This window comes from Phaenicophaeus curvirostris, chromosome 6, assembly GCF_032191515.1.
Source record: "Phaenicophaeus curvirostris isolate KB17595 chromosome 6, BPBGC_Pcur_1.0, whole genome shotgun sequence".
NCBI classification, from domain to species: domain Eukaryota; kingdom Metazoa; phylum Chordata; class Aves; order Cuculiformes; family Cuculidae; genus Phaenicophaeus; species Phaenicophaeus curvirostris.
In genome coordinates, this window is record NC_091397.1 from 22,279,133 (window position 1) to 22,300,151 (window position 21,019).

General features: G+C 39.4%; 1 protein-coding gene across 2 annotated transcripts in view; it reads left to right on the plus strand.

Annotated features, from left to right (window-relative positions):
* RSU1 (Ras suppressor protein 1) overlaps window positions 1–21,019 on the plus strand; it is a 116,951-nt gene that overhangs the window by 38,772 nt on the left and 57,160 nt on the right. For both annotated transcript variants that reach the window (XM_069859566.1, XM_069859567.1), the window contains exon 8: window positions 11,273–11,405. In XM_069859566.1, the coding sequence (XP_069715667.1) occupies window positions 11,273–11,405 (133 nt within the window). The remainder of the gene's footprint in view (window positions 1–11,272; window positions 11,406–21,019) is intronic.

Consider the following 21,019-nt stretch of genomic DNA (forward strand, 5'->3'; position numbering starts at 1 on the left):
ACTATCCAAATATTTTGTGCTGTGCATGTTGGTTAAATAGCTTTTCAATGAGCAGGTCCTATTTGCATTAATTGGAGGTACTGCTGTTTCATTTAAACTAAACAATCTTTCCTGTCTCGTTATCTCTTTCATAATTAAAGGTGCTGAAGGCTTTTGACTGGCTTAGTTCAAGCACTGATGGACAGCAATGAGTCATTAAATGTTCATTTACCAGGGAGATGGGGACAATATAAACACTAGAATAAAACTGTATTTGAATGAGGAGAGGGCGAGGAGTACATAATTTTTAAAGATAATGGAAATAAGTGCAGAAGAAAGCATAGAGAGTAGGGTGTGAGAAGAGGCCACAGGCACTGGGATCACAATTTTGGAATGGAAGGATAACAACAGATAGAACTCTACAGTCTGCTCTTTATTTCACCTGATGTGATTGAGTGTGGCACATGTCAGTAAGACAGCTGGGAGAGATCAGTATTATCCTCTTCAGCATTTAGTAGAGAATACCTTTCACTAATTTAAGAAAAATATTCCTGCCCAGGAGGAAAGGAGGGGACTAGAAGAGTACAGTGGTGCTCTGGGTGGGGGTGCTTGTCTGTAAATACAGCACATGTGAGTGATGAACACAGGAAATGGCTGGGAGTAGGTGGGTGGAATTTGCAGCTTGTTTTTATCATTTGTCTCTCAAAAAACCGTTCATGAGGAATGGTAGTGGGCAGTCATATATAAACTTTAAAGAGGTGCTGGCATTTTTTTTTCTAGCATTTAAAAGGTTATGTGCTGCATTGCAAGACAAATAAATCATGATTCACTGCAACAACAGAGTTGCAGTCAGTTATATAAATTGCCAAGGAAGCACTAAATCTGTCACTTTGTGTATTCTGACCATTTAACAATTGGAACAGTGTTTGCAAAGAAGCCAGCTAGAAAAAGAACCATGTAAAGTGGCAGATGCAATTAGTAAGATCAATGATGGTGTTTTAAGTTCATTGTATGGTTATCTGGGTGGACCTAGATACATAAAAGTCTTTCTTAGCTGAGTCAGGATTGTAAGGGTAGTAAATGGTGCAGAATATTCACAAAGGCGTAGCTAAATGTAAATAGTGACCTGGAGAATGTGGTCAGATTATCCGTAGGTTTGTGTCTTTGATGTGAAAACAAATGGCATGATTTATAAAACTCAGATTGTAATGCTGACTGTGTTTATTACCCTGCTGTTAACACATGTGTGTGCACATCTGCATGGAGTTTGCTCATATTTGTGCATATGGGAAGAGCAGTGATTTCTAAGGATCTTTAATTACCATCCTTTTTTTGCAAAGCTGAATGTTGGCATCTGTGGCTTTTAAGCATACTATTCAATACTGTTCTGGTTTATCAAATAATTTCTTCAGGTATAAGGAGACTCTGTGAAAACTATGACATTAGGCCCGTACTTGAAAAGTGGAAAATTCAAGCTCTTTAAAAAAAGTAAGTAGCCACATTCCTTTTTAAGGAGAGTGAAACATTTTGTAGATTGAATCTGTATATCAGAATGCCTCAGTAATTCTTTCATCATTCTTCAGTTTTGAACAGCTACATTATCTTCTGTGGATAAAGAACTGTTATTAAATAGAAAGTTTGAGGAATCCTTCCAGAAGTCTCAATAATTCCATCGCAGGAAGATACTTTAAAATTTAGGCTTTTGAAATTACTCTAGAATCTGGGAATTAATATTATATTATGCAAAGTAGTTGCTGCAGTTATTTGTTCAAGTTAATGGTAATCAAAAAAGCCGTTTACATAGGTAATTATAATGGGTGTGTGCAAACACAGGAGTCACTTATTTCACAAAAGATATTTCTTTCCTAAGTATATTTGACATAATTGCCAAACTTTTCTTATTTCAGTATGAAATGTTGCTGCATTCTTCCTGTATCTCAATACAATGCTGCTCACACCTGCAAGTACAGGTCTGTGGTGTTGGAAGCCTGAACATCCTGGGGCTCTTTGGACACCACCTCTGAGTACTGGAACAATTAATTGATGCTTCATAATTTAAAGAAAATTACCTGTTTCTACATTTGGAACTTTTATTTCTACTTTGGAACTTTGCCTTAGCAAAAGTGGTGTAAGAAAGGAAGCAGCTTTACTAAAATTCTCAGTGGATAAACAAAATAACTTGTTTTCTAGGACTACTGATGTATCAGTTACTAGTTAAGGAATAATAGAAAAATGTATGTAATGAGATAGGTCATGGACAGCTTATTTATCTAAGGAAAGCATCTCTGAACATTTGTGAGTATTCTAATTGTGTTTCTCATTTTAGGCTTATTTTAAGTTAAAAAGGAGGGGGGGAAAAAACCAGCACGAAAATCCACTTCTTTTTATGTAGTTAGAAACCAGGCTACTTCCCCAGAGTACTTGATGGGAGTTAAGGTGTATGGGAAAAGATGACAAATCTGTGGTTTCTTTATGCACAGGAAGATGTTTTCCATAGCCCATCATTTAGATTTACACCACAGGCATTCATTTCCTTACACTGCTCTAATTCTTGCCAAACTTCCCAAGATTTGATCTTACATTAGCTTTTACAGTATACATGTCCTACTGTTGCTTCTCCGATGACTACAGTGTGAGAGTTTTCCTAATGTTGACTGTACTCTGATTATAAGTACCATCAGCATAATGATGTTTCTGTCAGCAAATATTTCATCAGTTCTGTTGGAGCTGTGGTAATTGAGGGTACTGTAATTAGAGCTAGTCTAAGCAAATGTTGTATTTTGCTGTTAAATTTGGTTAATTTTATGTTTTTCATAGTACTTAAAAATGGTTTTGCTCTTCTGAGTACTTGGCAACCTGTGTTTGAATGGAAGTTTCAAAGGTGTGGGGCAAAAGCAATAGAGTGAATCCTTCTTGAACTCATAGTTTCAAATTAACTAGATTTTGCTCTGATAGGGACCCTTCAAAGAGAGAATGCTCTGTTGAATTCCCATGTAATTGAGAATCCCAGGGGAGTTTCAGAGGTTGGAAAAAATGTGCAATACATTTCAAAATAAATTGGGATGCTGATCCTCTAAGCCTGTAATACTTCCTGTGCCATTAAAACTTCTTTGATGTTCAACCGTTTTGACATCGCATTAATTTCCTTTGTTCCAAAGTCTGCTGCGTAGTGTATTTCTTGTATTTCTTCACTGGGATCACTTAGCAGTAACTGTCAGTTTGCTCCTCGAGATCCCAGTCGTCACTGGGCATTTGTTACGTAGAACAAGGAAGGGAACAGTATTTCCAGCAATGCATGTCACCCATCAAAGAAAGAAATTGGTGAAACTTAAGCAGTAATTGTACGTCTTGTAGTAAATTGTCTCTGTCTTACATTAGGAATGTGGGAGAAAGGAATTTAATCAAGTCGTAAGTAATGTGAAATAATTTTAGAAAGAATATAGAAAACATTTTGAAGTAATTTCTTGGATTTTTGTTAAAATGCTGGTTCTTCTGCCATTCCTGTTGGCTACCCACACAATGGCATCAGCTGGGTTGGTTGCCTTGGTACCTGAAGGCTATGTGTGGTGGAGCTTGGCTGTTGAAACAGCGCGATTTGTCATGTGGAAGCACAAGCCATTAGCAGAGTGTTGTTTGGCTAGGAATGCCTTGCATGCTGATTTGAATAAGTTCCTGCTTTGTGTCTTTCATCTGTGGGTGTTAATGTTATTTACTCTTTCTACTAGTTGTCCTTTTAATGTCAGGTTTGTTGTGTGAAGTGATGGTAGAAATTGCCAAGGATCTCTCTTTCTTCCTAGAGAGTTAACCACCACTTCGGTTACCTGAACATGGAAATGTGAGTTTGCCCAGCCAGGTTAGGTGTATATTCTGCCTGTACTTACTACCTGAAATGTGGTCGAAGGGAGAAGTTTAGCATTTCATCCATTCTATTGTCTTTCCCAGGCTTCATTTTCAGTCGTGACACATTCTAGAGTGAAAGCCTCCTTGTGCCAGGTTGCCCATTATGCTGTCGTGTATGATTCTGACTGGCCTTTGCTATTATGCTGGAATTTTGTATAAGTATCTTGGGACTAAATCGACTTTTTTTTTTAAAACTCTCTTCTGTGAAAGGCTGAGGTGGGACAGTGCTGGAGAGTAAAATCCGCTTCTTATAATGGTAGAGGTTGCGACAATACCAGTTTGCTCAATATCACTTCACCTTTATGTCAAGGATAAGTAATTCAAGATTCAGTTGGTCTGCATTTACTTATTATTTCAGGTGCAGTCCTTTTGCTAAGAGTTGAAGCAAATGGAGTCGCTATTCTGGGATCACAGACTAATCAAAGTCTTTATTTAACCTAGCAAAGGGAAAAGTGAGACTAGTCTTAGCGGCGGATCCTCAGTAACTCTGTGAGAAAGCCCAGGTCACCTTTTTCCTTTGTAGATGAGCAGAAGAAGCAGCAGTGTTTGAGAACTGAGGTAGCTCAGTTCAGCACTGAAGTGAAGAATACATTTTGACAGTGGTGAACCATTCGAACAAGACACCGGTAGCAGTCTCCGTCTCCTGATGTTTTTCAGGCCAGATGTTTTTCTCTTTTTTAAACTCTTCAATTATTGAACTGACACAGAGATCTACTGTTAGATGTATTCAAGTGAACATTCAAGCTGAGGTCTAATCTCTGAACTCATTATTGGAAATTCTCATTTACATCTAAGAAGATGTTAGAATAATGTGTGATGTTACAATATCTGCAGTTTTGTTTTCTGACCCTGAAAACAGTTGTAAAACTGAGGATGGGCTTAGCCTTCAATGCTTGACTTTCAGATTGCTTGTTCAGCCTTCTCTTACCCTGGGGCTTCCTGTCTGGTGTTTGCAGGTGAGACTGCAGGCATTCCCATCTGTGTGCTCAGGAAAGCAGTCAGAGGAGGTGGCTTCCAGCCTGCTTCTGTCTAATGGATGCTCTAGAATATGTTTGGTTTATTTGTAGGTACTGAATCTGACTTCTTGTTATTTAAGACTTGAATCTTTTCCCCTGTTATGTAAAACTGGCACAAATGCTGTTTTATGGTTCTCTGAATTGCTGGTGACTGGAGGTGACACTGTTAGGCCTTCTCCAGCGCAAGAATGTAGGAGAGAAAGGGCAAAAGCGTTGCTGGGATTGATCTTTTGGATACACTTAAGTCTAGGTTCAGATTTACTAGCAGTTTTCTTTTAGTGTGCAGAAACTCATCAATAAGCAAATGTATATTTTCAACATGTGCTATGGAACTCTAGATTTGTTCATCATACTGAATATTTCTGTGGGTATTTCTGCTGGCTCCAAAAAGATTGAGTCACACTTCACTTACATATGAGAAGTCTTTCCTCTCTGTTGTTTTACTGCTCCTTTATCACTACTGTTTAAATCTAGTCTCTTCTCTTACTAACCCTTCAAAAGTAATAGAGGTCTTCAAAGCAGAGATTATCTTACTTGTTTATAGGAATGGTACAAGTTACCAATCCACAGCTTAAGACTGGCATAAAAATCATTTGCTTTTGATAACACTTTGTGGCATAGAAATCAGTATATATTTTCTTTTTTTTTTTCATAGATTTGAAGACATAATTCACAATTAATTGCTTTGGTGTCATTTTTAGGACGTAATAGTCATGCTATTTCTTCCACTCCCATGCTTAAGCCAATCTCTCTCTCTATAGAGACAGCGCATGCCACAAAAGTAATAAAAAATTTAAGCCCTGTAGTGTAAAGCAAATCTTAAACAAGCTAGGACATACATATTTTTACATATAACCTAAGTTTAAATTCAGTATAGTGGATTGAACTCCTACTCAGCCTTTAATAAAACAGGATTCAAGGATATTTATGCCTAAATAAAGAGAAAAAACTAATTTCATTCCTCCTGTCCTTATGTATGGCAGTGAGAGAGTAGGACCTTTGTGTTGTAAAAAGAAAGAACATTTAAATTGCAGTCTTAGGAGGAATTGCCAAGAGGGATGTGATAGAACCTGAGGACTCTCCTTGAGGTCAGTGCAATAGAGTGTAGGTGTGAAGGCAAGTCAGAGTATCAACGGGATGCAGATGTGGAACAACAGTATACAGGCTGAAAAATTCTTTCCATTGATTTTAATGAAGCTCCACTAAGGATGAATTTAAACCATTACAAAGAAGCGTTTATCTGGCATTTTACAGCTAGGATCGTGTTTCTTACGCTGAATGCCACTGTTCACTTCTCAAATGTCAGAGTTATTTAATTACTTTATTTCACCTTTTAATTTTTGGAAGTGTTTAAAATGTTACCAAGGGGTGTTCAAGTGGAAAGGACAAGTCAGGTCTGTGCTTGTTCTATTTTCTTTTGTTTGTATTGAAGTAATGCCTATGTGCACTGGTCATCCCTTACTATATCTTAATGGTACAAACACTGGGTGAATGTTATGCACTCCGTATATCATACATTGTAAGAGGATGAGGGGTTTTTTTTGCATATAAGAGGTGCTTGCAGACTAGATCTAATGGACAAGAGGAGTGTGGGAAGTCTGGCGACACCCTTGGTTAAAGTGATAGGTATCATTATCACTGGCTCTGATACTTTCTGCAAACACAGCTGCAGGAGGCAGCATTTTAGTGGCTTTTACGAGCTCTTTCTGAATTTTGCAGACAGCTGGGTAAAATATGAATGTTCACGCAAACCACTTTTTATATCAACAGCACTAAAGGAAAATAACAAGGAACATTAACTACCACGTTTTAGATCAAATGCCGAATAGATTCTTTGAGGGAGGTGCGGGGAACTGTAGCTGCCTTTTCCCTTCAATGTCACTCAGGATGGGGTGTGTCCACTGTCTTGTGAGGTATCCCACCATAGTTGTGTGTACACCCATAGCTGTGGGAGCTCCAAATTTAAGCAGTGATAAATGGTGTTTCTAGTGGTTTGTTTTAGTGTAGATCTATGTAGTATAAGTTGCACGTGGCAGCTGATGAGATTTGGGCAGCAGACGCTTTTCAGATCTACACAGCTTATGAGTTGGGCATAGGAACAGTTTGTTTTTAAGGTGGGTTAAACACAGGAGTTCAATTGCACCAATCCTGTCAAGCTCGGTGCTCAGGATCATCTTTAGATACAATGAATACTGAGACAGGGAAAAAAAAAAAAAGCCAAGATTAGGTATTTCTAAGACCATACAGCTGGCTCATTTTAGAAGGCTTTTGGTCGTTCTGTGCAGGTTGTCCACAGCAGTCAGACGTTAGACCTTTATCTCTGCTCTTCTCTTCCAGACTCTGTTCTCTTTCCAGTGTCTGCTCACTGGTAGTAGCATGTGTGTTCTTCCTACTTGGAAATCTATGGCTGTTCAAGGTAGAAAGCTTAAAAAAACATATCCTTGAGGATAGAATTAGAAGGTTCTTAGAGCATGTTACACCTGAGTTCTGGGATATTTGGTTTTGAAATTTTATTTGTTTACAAGAATAATTTCAGAAGCACTCAAATAATTGGAAAACATTTCTGTGATCTAGGAAAGTGACTGCACTGAATAGCCTTAAGGATAGCCTTCTCCTCTTATACCAGACATATGTGACTGTAATGCATTTCAGTGGAGTTGGTCTCTCTCAGTATGGCAAAATAGCAAGAACCTTAAGCCTGTTAGAAGGAAATATAATTTTAGTCTACTAGTTATGCCAGATTTTAGAGTTGATAAATATTTTTTAAGAGGCTGATGTGTATGGAAGGAACAAACCAGCAACGACCAGTGCAATGTCCAACCCTAATATATTTTGTGATTGAATCTTCAGTACTGGATTTTCACTAGAGGCAATCTTGTATTTTGCTTACTGAAAATATCTGAGGGGTTTGATGTGATCTGTGTAGCAGAACACTGTAAGCGTCTATAAGTTTCCTAAAGGTCTGGGGATGGTGCCCTGCTGATGCTGCTGTTAGACAGTATGCATGAAGTCACATCTGCCATGATGCTTGCCTGGCCCATGGCTCTAGTGCTGCAGGGATGGAATAACAGCATTCCTTAGCACAGCGCAGCTGTAAAAAAGCTCTACTCACGGAGACTGTTGCAGGGGGTTTGGGGTGGGACACAGCTGGGGACGCATCTGTAAGGTGTCCAGTCACACAGCATTCCTGCAGTGAGCTTGGTACCAGAGGCTTTGCTTCAGGTGAGTTTGATAATTTCTTCCACGCTGCTGGATTCATTCGTCTTGATGCAGTGGGGGAGAATGGTTCATGCAGGGCTCCCCTGTATTTGGTTACCTCAGCAAATGCTCAGGTGCTGTTCCTCAAATGTTACCAAGACTTTGGCATTGTGCTTGGGACTCCTGGATGTCCAGCAGCCAGAGCAGCATTAAGTAAGCCCTTGATACACAGATATCTTAGCTGTTAGCCCAGAGAGGACACCAGGATATGGTGCCAAGCAATGTACAGTGATTGCCGGAGTGGCACATTTTCATTCTGTCTCATTTTTAATTATACAGCTTCTTTGTTCTCAAGTGGCTTGCCTTGTGGCGGGAGTGTTAGACTGTGTTTCCTCCCTAGTGCTGCTAATGTCAGGGAGGCTCTCTGTAACTTCTTATCCTGCTTAATTTTCTGCCTGTTTCTGTCCTTCATTTCCAGATGGGAATTTTGGTGTCAAATGCGGAGGAGTTTAAAGCATTGGGTTCCTTGTCCTTCCTCTTTTTGTGAGGCAGCCCTCCTTTGTGGATGAGCACCCGCTCTCTGCCTGGTGCTTGCAATGAGGACAGACAGTTTGATCCTTTTTGCATTGCAGCACTTGATGAAATTCTTCAATTAAAAGCCCAGTCTGTGTGGTGGCAGGTGATCTTTTACAGCAGCTGTAGGTGTCTGGTGGAATGGGCTGCCAGGTGAGCTGCTGCCAATTGGGCTCCCAGACCAGCATCCTGGGCAAGGGCGGGGGGGGGGCGGGTGGGAGGTTCAGTGCAGATGCTGGTTCCCCAGTCTCCTCTGTTATTAGGTTAATTTTATCCTTAGGGCCTCTGCCTGCCTTTTCCCTCTGAAGGTAAAAAGTAATATCTGTACCTGCCACCAATATGTTTTGGGGGAAAGCAATGATTACTGTGACATGGAGACTTAAAGTTTGTTTTACTTGAGCAGCCCTCTTGTTGAAACATTTCTTTGGCTGCAGTAGAATAGTATTTATTACAATTAATTACGTTTAAATGGGCCATGTGGTATTTGGAATGGAAGTAGATACGCTGTGCTGCAGGGATGGAAACATATGGCAGCATCCCCTCGGCAGTAAATTTCTGACACAGCTTGGGATGAAAGGATTCAGTTGAGACCATGGCTATTGGGATTTTGAGAATGTGTGAGTTATTCCTGTAAGCCACATTGAATTTGAACCATGATGGGGCCAAGCTCGCCTCCCCAATAACTATTTTTATTAGTTGTACACAGATGGATCTTTTCACCTTGATGCAGTACTTGCAGAGACATAATTACAAACAAGTGCTTACAGTGTTGGTAGCTTTGAAGAGCAGTGTATATGTTTTTTTACAGGTAATAAAATGGAAAATCCAATTTGCAATTGCAAAGCAAGCCCCTGAGTGATACGTGATCTTCCTAGCAGCGCTGGTCAGAGGGTTACGGCTAATCACAGCACTGGTTGGCTTCCCTGGTGGCCTGTGCCTGAAAACTGAATAGCAAACAGCATGAGCTTGCGCCTTGAGCCAGCATAGATTTCGACACACCAGTTTCTAGCTTATTAGGTCCTCTTTGTCACAGTACTTAATCCTGCTTCCTGATCCTTGTTAGAACAGGGCTGCTGAGTCCTTTAATAAAGGAGATGGGTGTGAGGCTCCTAACGAGGCGCACTGGAGCGTGAGGCAGCAAGGGCAATCGCCACCTGACTGACAGAGGGGTGAAATGCTCCCTGCCTGTTGTTATTTCAAAAGAACAGACCTCAGACAGCTGACAGATGAGCTTGCTAAGGTAATGGTAACTCGTTGATAGGCTAATATGAGATGCATGACATCTTTTCACATGGTATAATGGTCTTTACTCTAATTGTGTTAACCCTTTATACAGATAGAAACGGTCAAGGATTAGCTGTAATCTAAAACATGAAGTAAAAAGACCAGCAAGCACACCTTGCAGCAGGTCCCGTAGCATGTATGAATGTTTGTGCTACTTATATTAAGTGCCTTTAATTTTGAAAAGCTACCACATCCGATCGACTTCAGATTCCTTTGACAGCTTGGTTTGGTCAGTCTTCAGAACCTTGTAATTTTTGGTTTTGTTTTGTTTCCCATTGGTAAAGATGATTTGTTTTGATGATTTGTTTGTTACTTTGGAGTTTGGGGTGGGTGGTTGTCCTCTCTTCATCATAAAATTTGCAAAAATAAATGTAAAACAGCAGCACAGGTTTATGATTTTATTTTAAGAACACAAGAAAATATTTCAATGGCTAGACCTTCCTGGAATTCAGCCTGCTGTATCCATAGTCATGAGGATTATCAGTAGAGCATGCACTGTTTTGGTTTTGGGTGGTAAACATTTACAAAATGAACAAACAAACAAACCCCTAGCAAACCCCTAATGGGTCTCTTAAGTCTTCCTGTAAACAGAATAGGTAAAACTGGCATGTGGCAAGAATGATGCTTTGTTTATTTTTCTTAGTATGGAGTATACCCACAGATCAGCTGTAGGATCTTGGTACAAACAGCGCATTGGACACTGGGAAGGCAGAAATGCCTGTTGGGCATTGCTTGTTGACATTAGGTTTGGAGAAGTGATTGAGAAATTCTTTGCAATGCTAAGCTTCAGCAGAGCGAGCTCCTAACACAGCGTCATTCTCCTTTCATTCCTGGAAGCCATGGTAGAGAGGAATACTTTGCTGAATTGTCTCACAGGCCTGAAGATTATGTTTAATAGTCTGGTTGTGCGAGGCTTCTAATGCCACGACAGAACTAGAAGGTTTGGAGTTAGGAATCAGGAAGCCCCACGTGCTACTGCAGTTGTTCTGCCCATGCTAAATGAATTTATCTGCCTGCAGAAGGACACCACAACACCTAAGTACCGTTAAACCCTGCTTAAAACTAGTCTGATTAATAAATCTTATGTGCAGTGGGCCACGTTCAGTCCTATTGTGCAATATGTAGTAGCGCTGTGAAATGGATAAGGTGGAAATGCATCCATCATGGTGGGAACTACTGTGTCCTCTTTTCCTGTCCACTGAGGCTGAAATATTTTCTTTTATTATGCTTGTACTCTCTGAAGTAAATGAAAAGTTTTATATTCACAGCAAGTTACTTCTTTCAAATTTTTTTCATATGCTGTTTTGTTTAATCCGTTGCAGGTAATTTGGATTTGACTGGTCAAAAGCAAGTCTTCAAAGCAGAGAACAACCCTTGGGTTACCCCTATTGCTGACCAGTTCCAGCTGGGAGTATCCCATGTTTTTGAATACATCCGTTCAGAAACATATAAATAGTAAGTATTACGTATTGTACCTGTATTGGGTTGTTCTCCTGTAGTGTGTTTGGAGATGTGTTATCTGGTACAGCCTTCTTTCATAATCTGTGCAGTAGCTTGGTGTTCAGGGCAAGTATGCAAACCTATACATTTATATTAAGAAATTTTGCTAACAAGATGGTAAATAAATGTTATTTAGACATGTTAGGAAAGCACAAAGACTATTGATACTATCCTGCATTTATTGTTCATTTCTTAAAGCTATTAAGTAACATGAGAAACATGGAAGAACAAACATTACATTACTTTGAGAAGTACTGATTTTAAGTATGTACAGTAAGGTTTTATATATTGAAATAGATAGTCAATGTTTTTGGATGCAGGTTGTTATATTTTGAAAGAGATGTCCAGAATTTAAACCTGTTTTGGTCTGGACTGGTTTACAAAAGGCTACAACCTTGATAATTTAGTTACTGTTTTCTTCAGCAGTGCAAGTGGGAAAAAATTAAACCTCATGCTGAGACTTTTCCATTTTAATTCGAAATTCTATGTACAAATGCTAGGTATTTGTTGAGGATATAATGTCTTTAATCTTTCACTAAATTGAAACATTTCTTTTCAGTAAGAATTACCATGTTGCCAGTCCACAGTAAAACTTTAGGTTGGAAGTTATATTTGTGTCTGACTGCAATTTTGATGCTGTCTTCCTAGAAGCAGTAGGTGGTACAACACGCAGTATAACCTCTAGGTTGGAAAGTTAGTTTTTGCACTTACTCTTTATTAAAAAAATATTTGTTAATAATTTAGAAGCATTTGTGACAATTTTTTTTAATATGGTAGCTCTCTGAACTCAATTAGTGAAGGAGAACGTTCACAAGTTAAGGTTTTGGGATTCCAGTTAAATAACTGAGATGTAAATTTCTAAGTGAAACTAAATGATCCAGCAATGGCTTTTGTAGGCTGTACTTCATTTACAGAATTTTAAGTGAAAAGGATCACAGATGGGAGAGTGGTTGCAAATATTGTGTGTCTCAGAAGTGTCCTAATATTTATGCTGTAATACATGTTCTCAAGATAGGTTTATTCATAGATTTAAGTAGGTTGCAACACCCTTCTTCCAGTAGTACTCTGTAGTCTGCACTACTGGAAGACATGGTGTAGAGAAACAGCTGTCTTATCTCCTTAAACCATCCTTTCTGCGCAGTCCATTGTGTCGCCACATCCAGGCTTCTTGATAATGTTTTGTAATTTTTTTTTGTTGGCGAATTTACGTTTCTTTTTGCTGAGCGGTGCAGATCAGGGACTCTAATGCAGTTCTCACAGGGATGGCTCTGGGCATCATGAGAATAGCAAAGTTTCAAGAACTGAAGTGCAGTTTTGAGAATCTGACCCATATTCAGTTGGAGGGCGGATGTTGTTATGTACCTATAGTTAAAAAATTAGTAATTTCATAACTGTGGATATATTAAACTGCTCTGACAACTTTTCTTGTGCAATCAAAATAGACATAAAGGATTCTTGCCCCAACTATTGCGCTTTGTTTAAAATTAGCTGTATTATGTTTGCGGTCTTGCCCTTTTATGAGTTATAACAGTGTCTTGTTGGCAAATGAGCTGACTTTTATTTTCATAGAATCATAGAATAACCAGGTTGGAAGAGACCCACTGGATCATTGAGTCCAACCATTCCTATCAAACACTAAACCATGCCCCCCAGCACCTCGTCCACCCGTGCCTTAAACACCTCCAGGGAAGGTGACTTAACCACCTCCCTGGGTAGCCTGTTCCAGTGCCCAATGACCCTTTCTGTGAAGAATTTTTTCCTAATGTCCAGCCTAAACCTCCCCTGGCAGAGCTTGAGGCCATTCCTTCTTGTTCTGTCCCCCGTCACTTGGGAGAAGAGGCCAGCACCCTCCTTTCTACAACCTCCTTTCAGGTAGTTGTAGAGAGCAATGAGGTCTCCCCTCAGCCTCCTCTTCTCCAGGCTAAACAACCCCAGCTCTCTCAGCCATTCCTCATAAGGCCTGTTCTCCAGCCCCTTCACCAGCTTTGTTGCTCTTCTCTGGACTCGCTCCAGAGCCTCAACATCCTTCTTGTGGTGAGGGGCCCAGAACTGAACACAGGATTCGAGGAGCGGTCTCACCAGTGCCAAGTACAGAGGGAGAATAACCTCCCTGGACCTGCTGGTCACACCGTTTCTGATACAAGCCAAGATGCCATTGGCCTTCTTGGCCACCTGGGCACACTGCTGGCTCATGTTCAGTCGGCTGTCGACCAACACCCCCAGGTCCCTCTCCTCCAGGCAGCTTTCTAGCCACTCTTCCCCTAGTCTGTAGCACTGCATAGGGTTGTTGTGCCCCAAGTGCAGGACCTGGCATTTGGCCTTGTTAAACCTCATGCCATTGGACTCAGCCCAGCGGTCCAGCCTGTTCAGATCCCTTTGCAGAGCCTCCCGACCCTCCAGCAGATCAACACTTCCACCCAGCTTAGTGTCATCCGCAAACTTGCTAAGGGTGCACTCGATGCCTTCATCCAGGTCATTGATAAAGACATTGACCAGGGCTGGACCTGGGGAACCCCACTTGTAACTGGCCTCCAGCTGGATTTAACTTCATTTACCACCACTCTCTGGGCCTGGTCATCCAACCAGTTTTCCACCCAGGATAGTGTGCGCCTGTCCAGGCCAGAGGCTGACAGTTTCTCAAGCAGAATGCTGTGAGAAACTGTGTCAAAGGCTTTACTGAAGTCCAGGAAGACCACATCCACAGCCTTTCCCTCGTCCAGCAGCCGAGTCACTTTGTCATAGAAGGCGATCAGGTTAGTTTGGCAAGACCTGCCTTTTGTGAACCTGTGTTGACTGGGTCTGATCACCCGGTTCTCTTGCACTCAAGATCACCTGCTCCATGACTTTTTTTTTGTCTGCAGTAAACATTTGAAACCTGTATAGTTAACAGTGTAAGCACAATTGGACTACTCATCAACAGTGGGAGAGAAATAAAATCTAAGACTCTTTCTGTGGCTCATTCATGGCTTCTATTTTGATCTTAGAAGCTTATTCAGTTAAAATGTTATTACTTTCAAAGATTATTGATGAAAACCAAATACATGTAGATGATAATAATTAGAAGTACTTTTCTTTTTCAGCATATAGCCATGTTATATCTGAACTGTAAATTAAATGTATCTTCATTTTTTTTTTAGAATCCCAGTAGCAACTTCTCTTGATTCTTCTTTGTACTTGTTTCACGTGCTATAAAGAGAGTTTATAAAGTGGATTTTCCTGCTGAAAAAAGATTGTCCTTTTTATGTCCATGTTTCTTTAAGTATGTGATCTGAGAATTACTTGGCTGCCACCTGCAGCACATTTTTCTGTTTGCATTTGATTTTAGGTGTTAAAACTCATAAGCAATGGCATAATGTAGGTAACAGGTCTAGTAGCACTACTGTGCACAAAAGCGAATAAGCTGTGAACACAGAAGAAAAGAAAACTCCTTTTTGTGATGAAGTTTTGATCTTTTCCTGCTAACTACTATACATCATCTTCAACTTCCTTTTTCTTTCAGAGCCTATGTCCAGTTACTGTGTCTTTGTTCTCATTAAGCAAATTGCAAGGTTGAGATATGAATATAGTAATTTTTCTGTAGATCTCTAACTAAGCAAAATTGAGCTCTTGAGGTGGTTTTCTTGGTCATTCAGGCAAAAGAAACATGTAAAAATTATGTTGCAACATTTCAAAGACCCAAACAGCTTAACTTTTAATGTGAGACAAAGCAGTATGGTTAAATGGATGATTGAATAGAATGGTGTCAAGATATCCTCGCTTGCAACACTGAGAAGAAGGCAACAGCTCACATGTGTTAGCAGCTGACAATTAGGTCAGTAAGTTTACTTTCAGGTACTTTCATAAATCAGGAGCTATGCATCTACATGGTAGATGGATTTTGAGCTCCAGAGGTGGTAATTGTCTCCCATTGCCCATTGCTTTTGCTGGCTGATTGGAAATATTGATTTTACTTTGTTTACAAGTCTAACATTGTCTATACTAGCTAAGACAGAGGGTGTGCTTGTACAATCACAAGTGCCAAGTTTCAGGGGCTTAGCAAATTAAGTTTCACTAAGTGAGTTTATGCTAATACAGCTTATTTTGTGTTTGCAATGACTAGAACATCATATTTACTTAGTTACAGTTATTTCAGCCAGAAAGTGGTAGCTCAGTAAGTCTTGGCAGTGCACTCACTTGCAGTCCCATTACTAAAGCCTGAGGTTTTTACTAATGGCTGTTGTAAGCCATAACTGTGCACTGCAGTCAGTATCGAGGTTTTCTGTTCAGGCTCTGTGAGGCTGCGCTTGTGAAGCAACCACAAAATAGATCACAAACCTCTTCTTTGCAAAATGTACTGACTGTTTCAAGTATACTTAGTGAAAAATTACACCCCATTTTTAGCTTTGTCTTAGGATATTCATGCTCCAGCGATTAATTGGTAACTAGGGATGACACCCATGAGGGATGATTATGTCTAAAGATAAAATGTCATTTGTCTCACATGCTTTTACATTTTCGCACTTCTTTTTTACATGGTAATGAAGCACCAAGTATAAAACTGGAATTGCACTTCACTTCAGAACCCTGTTTAGCCAGCAGGACCCTCACATCAGCTCTTCTTACTCTGTAGCTTCTTTCATTTCCTTTAATCTCCTTACCTATCATGAGAAATGATACCAGGTGATTTTTTTCAACCCTCGTTTTTCAAGGAACATTTGTGCTGACAAAAAAATGGGCCATATATTTTGGCAGAAAATGGGTGTGGAGGGGCTCTTAATTCTTAGCAGGAAATTCAGCAGCTCTTGGCACTTTGCTAGCTTTTGTTGGCTGAAATACACCCACTGAACATATAATCCTGTGACAGCATCATTTGGAAATAGGTCAGTTTGCCAAGTATATGATTCTTAATCTCTGCTGTACTAACTTTCTGCAAGTTGTTAGTAAGCTGAATTTTGGCTTTGATGCTGTATATACTCAAAAGATGCCATTAAACTCCCCATGTGATGTCACAATAGTGTTGAAAAGCAGTTGAAGATCTTGCTGGAACAGTAAAGGGTAATGGCACCTCATCTTCTCAAAGGGCTTAACTAAATGTTTTATTATTTATTCGTGCCTGCAGTCAACTTTCAAAGTGACCTTTATGTTGCAGGCATATCCTCAGAGGACCTTCTCTGTCTAGGGTTCTGACAAAGAAATGATGGATTGTATGATTTAGTGGTTACATTGTACTTAAGCAAGTGCAGGCAAACATGAACATTTGGAAGAAAACAGTGAATTAAGCTCCTGTGAAGAATGGGAATCCTGTGATGCTTGTCAGGATCAGTGTGAGATAATTAAGAGATTTAGTAAAGATGAGATAAAGCTGAGATGTGCAATTGGTACTGATGGGTGGGTCTGGTTGCTGACATTTCAGCAAAGTTAATCCAGAAATGTTACTGGCATTAATCATGTGCTCTTTGATCAGTCTTTGTGTGAAACTTGCTCTTTGACTGTTTGTTCCTGTAACAGAAAGTGTAGTGATTTTCCTTTTATCGTAGCAGCCTGTTGCAGTCATCATCATCTCATAGTGTAATTGCGGCTAAAACAAAACAATTTTGAGTTCTGACTGCTTAAAATAGCATTCAGACTACTAGAATTTTTAAGCTGCTGTTGAACCCAGCAATCACCTTTTAACACTTTATTTGATGATTTTTGTCTCCCTGTTTGACCTCCGTATTCCAGTGAAGCAGAATTATGATAGAACAGTCACCATTTGTTAAGTTTGTTGAAAGAAGGTTTTCCCCACAAGGCAGTCAATTTGGAGTCAGAAGTCTTGACAAGATCTTTTGTGAAAAGAGGTTAGTTGCACTTTTCACGTTTCCATTAGGGAAGGCGGTAGAAGAGCAAGTCATTTTGAAGACTGACACATTAACTCTTAGCAGAGGAAATGGTTTGATAAATGCTGTGCTGAGCATATATCACTTGGCAGCATCGTAACATAGGTTTCCCTGGGCAGGCTGCTCTGTGCTAAGCATTGTGATTGAAATCTTCATTTTATCGGCACTGACCATCTGGAAAAATCCACTTGATTCAGTTCTCTACTTAGAGACAATCACCCCAGCTTTCTTCTTGAGAATAAGTTGTTGTACTGGACCTCCACTATTATGTTGCAGCTGCTTTAAGGGAACAGACACAGGTCACAAAGTTGGAGTTTCTTCTTCTAGAAATATTAATGAGGAGTATTTCAGCATTTATTTTTAACAGCTAGAGGAGAGTGCTAAGATACTCAGGGTAATGCACTAGAATACAAACAGTATTCTGAAATCACTCCTGTTCTAAGTAAAACTAAATGATGATCAGTAAAACCACCTATCATGGAGTGGAAAGGAGATCAAACAAGTTAAAAATCTTCGTGTTGGAAATTGGGAAGCAGGAGTTGCTGGGAGATAAAATGGAGGCGTCAGCAGGTTGAACTGATAGGAGGAGAGTTGGTCTTGGAATTGAATTACTTACGTAGCATGGTCTTGGGCTTGCAAGAATTTAATTTTTTAGCACGAAAGCAGGAGTATTTAAATGACGTTTGCTGATGACACAAAGCTAGCAGCACAGAAGAGAATCAGCACACCACACAGGAAGAATTGGCAAATGAAGAGGAAGGCTTGAGTGTACTAGTTACAGGTTTTTATGGGAGCCACCAGTGTGATTTCTTGGAGGGAAGGAGAGAGAAGCACGACCTCCACTGCTGGGTTAAGAGAGTATGAATTTCCTTGTACAGAAAAGGAAATGTTACACAGTCCTGGTCATCATGTTCATGAAAGATGAAATCAAGCAGGAACAGGCAAGTCATGAAGGATAATAGGATGATAAAAGGAATGAAAAGGAAGAGGAGATTTAAAAGGTATTTGGTTTATTTAGTGTGATACAGAGATCTTTACTGTCATTGGGAGGAAAACAGGGAGGAAGAGACTTCATTTAAGATACTAAAAAGAAAGGGTGGGCATAAGAACAAATATAAATAACCTGGCCAGGTGTATATTTGAAGGAAGGTCTGTAATTATTCAAGGATCAAGGTAGTAACTTCTGGTAGAAATCACCTTCTGACAGAAGAAATGAAGACCAAAGTAATTGCCTTCTGACAAAAGAAATGAAGGCCAAAGTCTTGGTTGTTTCAAAGTGAACACTGATCAGTTTGACCAGGAATAGATGATGTGATTTCTTGTGACAGGACAGCATGTCTACGATGCAGGCAGATCTTTGTGCTTCTGTATTCACGTGCCCTGATTTTTGAGTGAAAAATCTGGATGAAACCCTGCCTCTGTTAAGAGCTTAATGGCAATTGCATTCTGCCGTTAAGGGAGACAAAGCTCTGTTATCTGCTAATTAAGGCAAAAGATTATTGCATATTCTTGCATTTAATAACGTGTTTAAATAAACATGTTTGGCAGTTTTGTGCAGTAGTTTAATATGACTAAATTTTTTAAATACCTAATAATTACTTGTTATTCTATAAATTATATGTTCATTAGGGAAAAGTCATTTGGGATTATAAAAATCTCCATAATATATTTTCAATATTTCTTTCTCCACCTATATTGAAGAAAGAATGCTTCTCTTTCAGGTATGCCAAGTAAAAACAAGTAACTTGTATTATCCGGTCATTATCTCTTCTTGTAACAATGCGAAAAAGAATCAAATTGAGCACAATGTGACCACAGGAGCAATTCCTACCCTGAGAGTGGAACACTGGTATTCTGGAGACTCTGGGGGAAATACGAGACCATAGAGAGGAACGCAAATGGACTGACTTAAACGTCTAACATAGATTTGATTCAGAGGAGTACGATTAGATGCCTCAGCTGTTTGTTTGACTTGGAGGTCAATGAAGATTTATAGAACTTGGATCGCGTGATTCTACCCTGCATTGCTAAGAAAAATAGGCCCTAATAAATGCTGTTTTCCTTCTTTTTCTTTTCTATTGTCACTAGTATTCTTTAGTAGTTGTGGTATAGAAGGATTTGTACACTGGTTTTCTCTAAGGCTTATCTCTACAGATACTATGTGTCTAGAAGACGCATTCTCATTGCTCTAGACTGATTAGTCTTGTGCATGTCCTCGTGGGATTAACCCTTAGTAAATACTTTTGTTTCCCTTCTCATCTGCACAGTGTGGTTGTCTTGGGCCCTACACAAGAAATGAGGTGGTGTTATGTATTAACAGGCTATTGCTGGAGTTCACTTTTATATTTCAATGACTTTTTAGCCTGACATTTTTAGCATTTGGCCCCTGACATGGATGCACCATCTGTGCCTGTGGTAGGTGTGACTTCATGTATTTTAGAGTGGCTTCAAAGACTCGGCAAAGATTGTGAAAGAGAGATGACCTTGGTCATCTACCTTAGGTGAGATTTTTCTGAGATGCAGCATCTCATGTTAAGATGAACTCAAGGCAAATTAAATTTCCCTCAAAGGAGAGCAGGAAGCCAGATATGTCATAATTAAGAAATAAACAAGTATTAACAATCCTGAGTCACACATTCTGATCACCTACCAGTAAAAAAAAAAAAAAAATAACTAATAAAAATCTTCTTATCAGGCTGATATGGACGAATATAAAAATGTCACTTACATTTGGTTCAGTTGTATCAAAGACGTGGTACTGTATATTTTATATGAAAATACTGATTTGTATTCAAACCAAATGTTGTATTTATTGGCTGTATTTTAAAAATTGATAAATATATTAGTACATTATTTCTAACAGAGATAATAGATGACTCAGAGTCCTGACATCTTTGAACAACATTTACATGCAAATCTGTAACTCTTCTCTAAAGAAGAACAAACTGGAACCCACGTTGAAAGATAAACAAGAAAAACAGTATCTCTGTATATTTGTGTTTATATATTAGCAAGATGGATATGTAATAAAAACAAAGCTATCACTGATATATCTGACAGATATAGATACTGCACATATAAATACTGATTACTGTTTCCTTTGATGTGAACTTCCATAAAATGTTTAGACTATTATGCATTTGCCATGATGATAAGCGAGGGCTTAAGTCACTGGAGCAAGTGTGTGTAGGGCTATGTTAGAAGCAGAACTGGAATGAAGAGGCGAAGAAAATGCAGAAGCTGAGGACTTGAATCAAACCAAGGTGAGGAAACATTGGCAGTAGGATACAGGATTTGAGTAGGGAAATAAGAGAAAGTTGCATCTAACCATAGGGCAGGGCAAGATCAGTAGCTGAGTTAAAGGTCAGTGGTGGTTATGGTTAAATTGAATTAAGAAACAGAGGAATGAGTCTAGGAAACAAGATTGAGGACCTAGCCTTAGAGGACAGGTTGGGGTCTAAGCAAGCAAGCAAAGTGTGAGACATGCAGATGCAGACAAAAGACACTCTGAATAGGAAAAAATGATAGGTGGGATTGAATAAAGTGTATACAGCAGAATAAAAAAGGCTGACCTAGAGTGTGATGTACCTTGTTAGACTCTTGGTCATCAGAGGGACTAGTTATGGATATCTGATTATGATGAATCTTAGAAATTAAATGCATTCTTTTCTGAACTGTGTTAGTTAGATTAATAATAATAATGAAGGAAGGAAA